This window comes from Oncorhynchus gorbuscha, unplaced genomic scaffold (assembly GCF_021184085.1).
Source record: "Oncorhynchus gorbuscha isolate QuinsamMale2020 ecotype Even-year unplaced genomic scaffold, OgorEven_v1.0 Un_scaffold_1893, whole genome shotgun sequence".
NCBI classification, from domain to species: domain Eukaryota; kingdom Metazoa; phylum Chordata; class Actinopteri; order Salmoniformes; family Salmonidae; genus Oncorhynchus; species Oncorhynchus gorbuscha.
In genome coordinates, this window is record NW_025746545.1 from 42,501 (window position 1) to 52,500 (window position 10,000).

General features: G+C 48.8%; 1 protein-coding gene across 1 annotated transcript in view; it reads right to left on the reverse strand.

The window, feature by feature from the left end:
• Nucleotides 1-2,468: 2,468 nt before the first annotated feature.
• LOC124024505 (homeobox protein Meis1-like) overlaps nt 2,469-10,000 on the reverse strand; it is a gene marked incomplete at its 3' end in the record, with an annotated part of 14,545 nt that continues 7,013 nt past the window's right edge. Inside the window, exons 2-3 of the mRNA XM_046338423.1 lie at nt 6,209-6,286; nt 2,469-2,528 (exon numbers count right to left, since the gene is read on the reverse strand). Of these exons, the coding sequence (XP_046194379.1) occupies nt 2,469-2,528; nt 6,209-6,286 (138 nt within the window). The remainder of the gene's footprint in view (nt 2,529-6,208; nt 6,287-10,000) is intronic.

The following is a 10,000-nucleotide window of genomic DNA, read 5'->3' on the forward strand; positions in this document are numbered from 1 at the left end:
GGGAATAGGGTGTCATTTGACCAGAGCCAATAGGGAATAGGGTGTCATTTGACCAGAGCCAATAGGGAATAGGGTGCCATTTGACCAGAGCCAATAGGGAATAGGGTGTCATTTGACCAGAGCCAATAGGGAATAGGGTGTCATTTGACCAGAGCCAATAGGGAATAGGGTGTCATTTGACCAGAGCCAATAGGGAATAGGGTGCCATTTGACCAGAGCCAATAGGGAATAGGGTGCCATTTGACCAGAGCCAATATGGAATAGGGTGCCATTTGACCAGAGCCAATAGGGAATAGGGTGCCATTTGACCAGAGCCAATAGGAAATAGGGTGCCATTTGACTAGAGCCAATAGGGAATAGGGTGACATTTGGGACTCAAACATGAAGTTCTCTGATCAATTTTGTTGTTTTTTATGTATCCTATATTTAGCTTTGGAGTAAACTGCTAGAGTAAACTGCTAGGTTTGGAAGTTATGGCAGAGCTAGGTCGGTCTCCATTGAGGTTTAGGGCAAAACGAAGCCATACTTGTCGAGGGCAAAGCTTTGGCAGGATGACAACACTCCGCTAGGTCTAGGTTGCCACGGCACGGTAGGGTTGCCATTGGGGGTTGTCGTGGGTGAGCAGAAAGCTGACATCTCAGGGTTCATCTTCCGGATGAAATCTGACCTCAAAGGTTTATTGTAAAGATCTAGAATCAGATGTCTCTCCCTCCAGCCCTAACCTTAACCATTAGTAGCATGAACCAATGCTGACCCTGTATCAGGGCTTAGGTAGTGAATACAATACATAGTGGTTACCACCCCCCGTCCAAACCCCTCTCTCAGCCCACGGTAGTTCTACCTCCTCACTTAACCTGGTTTTCTGTAAGGATCCTGGGCCTCCTCTCATCTCCTCTCAGCTCCTCTCACCCCCCCCCTACCTCTAAACAACCACAAGCCTCCTCTCAGCTCCTCTCACCCCCCCCCCACCTCTAAAAAACCACAAGCCTCCTCTCAGCTCCCCTCAGCTCCCCTCAGACCCCACCCCAACCTCTAATCATCCACAAGCCTCCTCTCAGCTCCTCTCAGCTCCTCTCAGCCTCCCCTCCTACCTCTAAACAACCACAAGCCTCCTCTCAGCTCCTCTCAGCTCCTCTCAAGCCCAACATTACCTCTAATCATCCACAAGCCTCCTCTCAGCTCCTCTCAGCCTCCCCTCCAACCTCTAAACAACCACAAGCCTCCTCTCAGCTCCTCTCAGCTCCTCTCAAGCCCAACATTACCTCTAATCATCCACAAGCCTCCTCTCAGCTCCTCTCAGCCTCCCCTCCTACCTCTAAACATCCACAAGCCTCCTCTCAGCTCCTCTCAGACCCCCCCTACCCCCCACCCCAACCTCTAATCATCCACAAGCCTCCTCTCAGCTCCTCTCAGCCTCCCCTCCTACCTCTAAACAACCACAAGCCTCCTCTCAGCTCCTCTCAAGCCCAACATTACCTCTAATCATCCACAAGCCTCCTCTCAGCTCCTCTCAGCCTCCCCTCCTACCTCTAAACAACCACAAGCCTCCTCTCAGCTCCTCTCAGCTCCTCTCAGACCCCCCCTACCCCCCACCCCAACCTCTAATCATCCACAAGCCTCCTTCCAGCCTCCTTCCAGCCTCCTCTCAGCCCTGCCAGTGCAGAAATGAATGATCTGTTTTTTCACACCTGTTTCTGCTCAGGAACACTGCAGCACGGTGGTGATGGTAAACCCTGTTTTCCAGAGGGAGAAGTATGTGTGTGTTCGGGCGCTAGCTAAATTACAACCCTAATTGCATTAATGGACATTATTGCTAGATGCTAAATGGCAGCCTATTCCCTACGTAGTGCACAACTTTTGACCAGGGACCGAAGTGCCTACGTTTCATTAATAGAGAATAGGGTGCCATTTGGGATCTAGGCTATGCCCTGCAGTTGGCAGGTTTTTTTCTCTCCTCTCATTTCTCCCTCTCTCTTTTCTCTCCTTCTCTCTTTTCTCTCACTCTCTCTTTTCTCTCCTTCTCTCTTTTCTCTCCCTCTCTCTTTTCTCTCCCTCTCTCTTTTCTCTCCCTCTCTCTTTTCTCTCCCTCTCTCTTTTCTCTCCCTCTCTCTTTTCTCTCCCTCTCTCTTTTCTCTCCCTCTCTTTTCTCTCCCTCTCTCTTTTCTCTCCCTCTCTCTTTTATCTCCCTCTCTCTTTTATCTCCTCTCTCTTTTTCTCCCTCTCTCTTTTCTCTCCTTCTCTCTTTTCTCTCCTTCTCTCTTTTCTCTCACTCTCTCTTTTCTCTCCTTCTCTCTTTTCTCTCCCTCTCTCTTTTCTCTCCCTCTCTCTTTTCTCTCCCTCTCTCTTTTCTCTCCCTCTCTCTTTTCTCTCCCTCTCTCTTTTCTCCCTCTCTCTTTTCTCTCCTCTCATTTCTCCCTCTCTCTTTTCTCCCTCTCTTTTCTCTCCCTCTCTCTTTTCTCTCCCTCTCTCTTTTCTCTCCCTCTCTCTTTTATCTCCCTCTCTCTTTTCTCCCTCTCTCTTTTCTCCCTCTCTCTTTTCTCCCTCTCTCTTTTCTCCCTCTCTCTTTTCTCCCTCTCTCTTTTCTCCCTCTCTCTTTTCTCTCCTTCTCTCTTTTCTCTCCTTCTCTCTTTTCTCTCCTTCTCTCTTTTCTCTCCTTCTCTCTTTTCTCTCCTTCTCTCTTTTCTCTCCCTCTCTCTTTTCTCTCCCTCTCTCTTTTCTCCCTCTCTCTTTTCTCCCTCTCTCTTTTCTCTCCTTCTCTCTTTTCTCTCCCTCTCTCTTTTCTCCCTCTCTTTTCTCTCCTTCTCTCTTTTCTCTCCTTCTCTCTTTTCTCTCCCTCTCTCTTTTCTCCCTCTCTCTTTTCTCCCTCTCTCTTTTCTCTCCCTCTCTCTTTTCTCTCCCTCTCTCTTTTCTCCCTCTCTTTTCTCTCCTTCTCTCTTTTCTCTCCCTCTCTCTTTTCTCTCCCTCTCTCTTTTCTCTCCCTCTCTCTTTTCTCTCCCTCTCTCTTTTCTCCCTCTCTCTTTTCTCTCCTCTCTTTTCTCCCTCTCTCTTTTCTCCCTCTCTTTTCTCTCCCTCTCTCTTTTCTCCCTCTCTCTTTTCTCTCCCTCTCTCTTTTCTCCCCCTCTTTTCTCTCCTTCTCTCTTTTCTCTCCCTCTCTCTTTTCTCCCTCTCTTTTCTCTCCTTCTCTCTTTTCTCTCCCTCTCTCTTTTCTCCCTCTCTCTTTTCTCTCCCTCTCTCTTTTCTCCCTCTCTCTTTTCTCCCTCTCTCCTTTCTCCCTCTCTTTTCTCTCCTTCTCTCTTTTCTCCCTCTCTCTTTTCTCCTTCTCTCTTTTCTCTCCCTCTCTCTTTTCTCCCTCTCTTTTCTCTCCCTCTCTCTTTTCTCTCTCTCTTTTCTCTCCCTCTCTCTTTTCTCTCCCTCTCTCTTTTCTCCCTCTCTCTTTTCTCTCCTTCTCTCTTTTCTCTCCCTCTCTCTTTTCTCCCTCTCTCTTTTCTCTCCCTCTCTCTTTTCTCCCTCTCTCTTTTCTCCCTCTCTCTTTTCTCCCTCTCTCCTTTCTCCCTCTCTTTTCTCTCCTTCTCTCTTTTCTCCCTCTCTCTTTTCTCCCTCTCTCTTTTCTCTCCTTCTCTCTTTTCTCTCCCTCTCTCTTTTCTCCCTCTCTTTTCTCTCCCTCTCTCTTTTCTCTCTCTCTTTTCTCTCCTTCTCTCTTTTCTCTCCCTCTCTCTTTTCTCTCCCTCTCTCTTTTCTCCCTCTCTCTTTTCTCTCCTTCTCTCTTTTCTCTCCTCTCTTTTCTCTCCTTCTCTCTTTTCTCTCCTTCTCTCTTTTCTCTCCCTCTCTCTTTTCTCTCCCTCTCTCTTTTCTCTCCCTCTCTCTTTTCTCTCCCTCTCTCTTTTCTCTCCCTCTCTCTTTTCTCTCCTTCTCTCTTTTCTCTCCCTCTCTCTTTTCTCTCCCTCTCTCTTTTCTCCCTCTCTCTTTTCTCTCCTCTCTCTCTTTTCTCTCCTTCTCTCTTTTCTCTCACTCTCTCTTTTCTCTCCTTCTCTCTTTTCTCTCCCTCTCTCTTTTCTCTCCCTCTCTCTTTTCTCTCCCTCTCTCTTTTCTCTCCCTCTCTCTTTTCTCTCCCTCTCTCTTTTCTCCCTCTCTCTTTTCTCTCCTCTCATTTCTCCCTCTCTCTTTTCTCCCTCTCTTTTCTCTCCCTCTCTCTTTTCTCTCCCTCTCTCTTTTCTCTCCCTCTCTCTTTTCTCTCCCTCTCTCTTTTCTCCCTCTCTCTTTTCTCCCTCTCTCTTTTCTCCCTCTCTCTTTTCTCCCTCTCTCTTTTCTCTCCTTCTCTCTTTTCTCTCCTTCTCTCTTTTCTCTCCTTCTCTCTTTTCTCTCCTTCTCTCTTTTCTCTCCTTCTCTCTTTTCTCTCCTTCTCTCTTTTCTCTCCTTCTCTCTTTTCTCTCCCTCTCTCTTTTCTCTCCCTCTCTCTTTTCTCCCTCTCTCTTTTCTCTCCTTCTCTCTTTTCTCTCCCTCTCTCTTTTCTCCCTCTCTTTTCTCTCCTTCTCTCTTTTCTCTCCCTCTCTCTTTTCTCCTTCTCTCTTTTCTCTCCTTCTCTCTTTTCTCTCCCTCTCTCTTTTCTCTCCCTCTCTCTTTTCTCTCCCTCTCTCTTTTCTCTCCCTCTCTCTTTTCTCCCTCTCTTTTCTCCCTCTCTTTTCTCTCCTTCTCTCTTTTCTCTCCCTCTCTCTTTTCTCCCTCTCTCTTTTCTCTCCCTCTCTCTTTTCTCCCTCTCTCCTTTCTCCCTCTCTCCTTTCTCCCTCTCTCCTTTCTCCCTCTCTTTTCTCTCCTTCTCTCTTTTCTCCCTCTCTCTTTTCTCCCTCTCTCTTTTCTCTCCTTCTCTCTTTTCTCCCTCTCTTTTCTCTCCCTCTCTCTTCTCCCTCTCTTTTCTCTCCTTCTCTCTTTTCTCTCCCTCTCTCTTTTCTCTCCCTCTCTCTTTTCTCTCCCTCTCTCTTTTCTCCCTCTCTCTTTTCTCTCCTTCTCTCTTTTCTCTCCTTCTCTCTTTTCTCTCCTTCTCTCTTTTCTCTCCTTCTCTCTTTTCTCTCCTTCTCTCTTTTCTCTCCCTCTCTCTTTTCTCTCCCTCTCTCTTTTCTCTCCCTCTCTCTTTTCTCTCCTTCTCTCTTTTCTCTCCCTCTCTCTTTTCTCTCCCTCTCTCTTTTCTCCCTCTCTCTTTTCTCCCTCTCTCTTTTCTCTCCTTCTCTCTTTTCTCTCCCTCTCTCTTTTCTCCCTCTCTTTTCTCTCCTTCTCTCTTTTCTCTCCCTCTCTCTTTTCTCTCCCTCTCTCTTTTCTCCCTCTCTCTTTTCTCTCCCTCTCTCTTTTCTCCCTCTCTCTTTTCTCTCCCTCTCTCTTTTCTCCCTCTCTCTTTTCTCTCCCTCTCTCTTTTCTCCCTCTCTCTTTTCTCTCCCTCTCTCTTTTCTCCCCCTCTTTTCTCTCCTTCTCTCTTTTCTCTCCCTCTCTCTTTTCTCCCTCTCTTTTCTCTCCTTCTCTCTTTTCTCTCCTTCTCTCTTTTCTCTCCCTCTCTCTTTTCTCTCCCTCTCTCTTTTCTCTCCCTCTCTCTTTTCTCTCCCTCTCTCTTTTCTCTCCTTCTCTCTTTTCTCTCCCTCTCTCTTTTCTCTCCTTCTCTCTTTTCTCTCCTTCTCTCTTTTCTCTCCTTCTCTCTTTTCTCTCCCTCTCTCTTTTCTCTCCCTCTCTCTTTTCTCTCCCTCTCTCTTTTCTCTCCCTCTCTCTTTTCTCTCCCTCTCTCTTTTCTCTCCCTCTCTCTTTTCTCTCCTTCTCTCTTTTCTCTCCCTCTCTCTTTTCTCCCTCTCTCTTTTCTCTCCCTCTCTCTTTTCTCCCTCTCTTTTCTCTCCTTCTCTCTTTTCTCTCCCTCTCTCTTTTCTCCCTCTCTTTTCTCTCCTTCTCTCTTTTCTCTCCCTCTCTCTTTTCTCCCTCTCTCTTTTCTCTCCTTCTCTCTTTTCTCTCCCTCTCTCTTTTCTCTCCCTCTCTCTTTTCTCTCCCTCTCTCTTTTCTCTCCTTCTCTCTTTTCTCTCCCTCTCTCTTTTCTCTCCCTCTCTCTTTTCTCCCTCTCTCTTTTCTCCCTCTCTCTTTTCTCCCTCTCTTTTCTCTCCCTCTCTCTTTTCTCCCTCTCTCTTTTCTCCCTCTCTCTTTTCTCTCCTTCTCTCTTTTCTCTCCCTCTCTCTTTTCTCTCCCTCTCTCTTTTCTCTCCCTCTCTCTTTTCTCCCTCTCTCTTTTCTCCCTCTCTTTTCTCTCCTTCTCTCTTTTCTCTCCCTCTCTCTTTTCTCTCCCTCTCTCTTTTCTCTCCTTCTCTCTTTTCTCTCCTTCTCTCTTTTCTCTCCTTCTCTCTTTTCTCTCCTTCTCTCTTTTCTCTCCTTCTCTCTTTTCTCTCCCTCTCTCTTTTCTCCCTCTCTCTTTTCTCTCCTTCTCTCTTTTCTCTCCCTCTCTCTTTTCTCCCTCTCTCTTTTCTCCCCCTCTCTCTTTTCTCTCCCTCTCTCTTTTCTCTCCCTCTCTCTCATTTCTCTCTCTCTCTCTTTTCTCCCTCTCTCTTTTCTCTCCTTCTCTCTTTTCTCTCCCTCTCTCTTTTCTCCCCCTCTCTTTTCTCCCCCTCTCTCTCTTCTCTCCCTCTCTCTTTTCTCTCCCTCTCTCTTTTCTCTCCCTCTCTCTTTTCTCTCCCTCTCTCTTTTCTCCCTCTCTCTCATTTCTCTCTCTCTCTCTTTTCTCCCTCTCTCTTTTCTCCCTCTCTCATTTCTGCCTCTCTCATTTCTGCCTCTCTCATTTCTGCCTCTCTCATTTCTGCCTCTCTCATTTCTGCCTCTCTCATTTCTGCCTCTCTCATTTCTGCCTCTCTCATTTCTGCCTCTATCATTTCTGTCTCTATCATTTCGGCCTCTCTCATTTCTGCCTCTCTCATTTCTGCCTCTCTCATTTCTGCCTCTCTCATTTCTGCCTCTCTCATTTCTGCCTCTCTCATTTCTGCCTCTCTCATTTCTGCCTCTCTCATTTCTGCCTCTCTCATTTCTGCCTCTCTCATTTCTCCCTCTCTCATTTCTCTCCCTCTCATTTCTCTCCCTCTCATTTCTCTCCCTCTCTCATTTTTCTCTCTCTTTTCTCCCTCTCTCTTTTCTCCCTCTCTCTTTTCTCCCTCTCTCTTTTCTCCCTCTCTCATGTCTCCCTCTCTCATGTCTCCCTCTCTCTTTTCTCCCTCTCTCATGTCTCCCTCTCTCATGTCTCCCTCTCTCATTTCTCTCTCTCTCATTTCTCTCCCTCTCATTTCTCTCCCTCTCATTTGGGACGTTTTAAAGGAGGATGAAAAAAAGAGAAGAAGTGGTTGAGGCGGTTTGGGTTTTTACGAGCTGTGATCGCGGAGACCCATCGTTACCATGATGTTGTGTACAAATAGGAGAAGCAGTGTGTGTGTGTGTGTGTGTGTGTGTGTGTGTGTGTGTGTGTGTGTGTGTGTGTGTGTGTGTGTGTGTGTGTGTGTGTGTGTGTGTGTGTGTGTGTGTGTGTGTGTGTGTGTGTGTGTGTGTGTGAGCACTCTGCATGGCAACAATCTGAAGGGGCTGAATTCTATCTAATTACTTTATCACATCATTTCACAAATTGCCTTTTCATTGGGGAGCGGAGAGCAGCACAGGGGCACGCTGGGAATCTGGAGCGCACGTGTGTGTGTGTGTGTGTGTGTGTGTGTGTGTGTGTGTGTGTGTGTGTGTGTGTGTGTGTGTGTGTGTGTGTGTGTGTGTGTGTGTGTGTGTGTGTGTGTGTGTGTGTGTGTGTGTGTGTGTGTGTGTGTGTGTGTGTGCTGTGATTCTGGGGCCAATCCTTTAATTTACTACTCATTTCTTGTTAAATTAAACAAGAAAATATCATTTGTGAGAAGAGGGGATTGGAGGAAAGGGAGGGAGGGAGGATGGGGGGAGGGATGGAGGGAGGACGGGGGAGGGAGGATGGGGGGAGGGAGGGAGGGATGGAGGATGGGGGAGGGAGGGAGGGATGGAGGATGGGGGAGGGAGGGAGGATGGGGGGAGGGAGGGAGGATGGAGAATGGGGGAGGGAGGATGGGGGGAGGGAAGGATGGAGGATGGGGGGAGGGAGGGAGGATGGGGGGAGGGAGGGATGGAGGATGGGGGAGGGAGGGAGGATGGGGGGAGGGAGGGAGGATGGGGGGAGGGAGGGAGGATGGGGGGAGGGAGGGAAGGAGGATGGGGGAGGGAGGGAAGGAGGATGGGGGAGGGAGGGAAGGAGGATGGGGGAGGGAGGGAAGGAGGATGGGGGAGGGAGGGAGGATGGGGGAGGGAGGGAGGATGGGGGGAGGGAGGGAGGATGGGGGAGGGAGAGAGGATGGGGGGGAGGGATGGAGGATGGGGGAGGGAGGGAGGATGGGGGAGGGAGGGATGGAGGATGGGGGAGGGAGGGAGGATGGGGGGAGGGAGGGATGGAGATGGGGAGTGAGGGAGGTTGGGGGGATGGAGGGAGGGAGGGAGGGAGGGAGGGATGGAGATGGGGAGGGAGGGAGGGAGGGAGGGAGGGAGGGGGGAGGGAGGGAGGGGGGAGGGGGGGGGGGAGGGAGGGAGGGAGGGAGGGAGGGGTGCTTGGGCCTTTGTTTGTTTTTCCTTCACCACCAGTTTACAGCTGTGTGTTCAAGCTGTGGCACTGAGCTGCATGCTCAGACACCCATGAGTGACAAGCAACAGACTGCATTGTTTTGTTGTGTTTTTCCAGCTTGGCTCAGAGGGAAAAACCATCCATGCACTTGACTGTTTTTGGAACACAGGCAGCAAGACAAGTCGTTAGAATTGGAAAGAAAGAAAGAAAGAAAGAGGGGAAGGGGGGAGTATATCTGTGATGGTTATCCTATCTAGCCTTGAAAACTAACAAACACAGCATCTTCATCTCTTTTAGTATACCATCTCTCTATCCCTCCATCTTCATACTTCCCTCCTCTCTTCCTCTCTCTCCTTCTACTCCTCTCTTCCTCTCTCTCCTTCTCCTCCTCTCTTCCTCTCTCTCCTTCTACTCCTCTCTTCCTCTCTCTCCTTCTCCTCCTCTCTTCCTCTCTCTCCTTCTCCTCCTCTCTTCCTCTCTCTCCTTCTCCTCCTCTCTTCCTCTCTCTCCTTCTCCTCCTCTCTCCCAGTCTCTTTATAATCCTCTCCTCCCTTCCTCTCTCTTCTTCTCCTCCTCTATTCCAGTCTCTTTATACTCCCCTCCTCTCTTCCTCTCTCTTCTTCTCCTCCTCTATTCCAGTCTCTTTATAATCCTCTCCTCCCTTCCTCTCTCTTCTTCTCCTCCTCTATTCCAGTCTCTTTATACTCCCCTCCTCTCTTCCTCTCTCTCCTTCTACTCCTCTCTTCCTCTCTCTCCTTCTCCTCTATTCCAGTCTCTTTATACTCCCCTCCTCTCTTCCTCTCTCTCCTTCTCCTCCTCTCTCCCAGTCTCTTTATAATCCCCTCCTATCTTCCTCTCTCTCCTTCTCCTCCTCTCTTCCAGTCTCTTTATACTCCCCTCCTCTCTTCCTCTCTCTCCTTCTCCTCCTCTCTCCCAGTCTCTTTATAATCCCCTCCTATCTTCCTCTCTCTCCTTCTCCTCCTCTCTTCCTCTCTCTCCTTCTCCTCCTCTCTCCCAGTCTCTTTATAATCCTCTCCTCCCTTCCAATCTCTCCTTCTCCTCCTATCTTCCTCTATCTCCTTCTCCTCCTCTCTTCCTCTCTCTCCTTCTCCTCCTCTCTTCCTCTCTCTCCTTCTCCTCCTCTCTTCCAGTCTCTCCTCTTTTCTCACTTTTTTTTATATCCCTCCCTTTCTACTCTGTCTCCTACCTCCTACCTCCTACCTCCTACCTGGTCCCTGTTGTATTCCTCTCTTTCTACTCTGTCTCCTACCTCCTACCTCCTACCTGGTCCCTGTAGTATCCCTCCCTATCTACTCTGTCTCCTACCTCCTACCTCCTACCTGGTCCCTGTTGTATTCCTCTCTTTCTACTCTGTCTC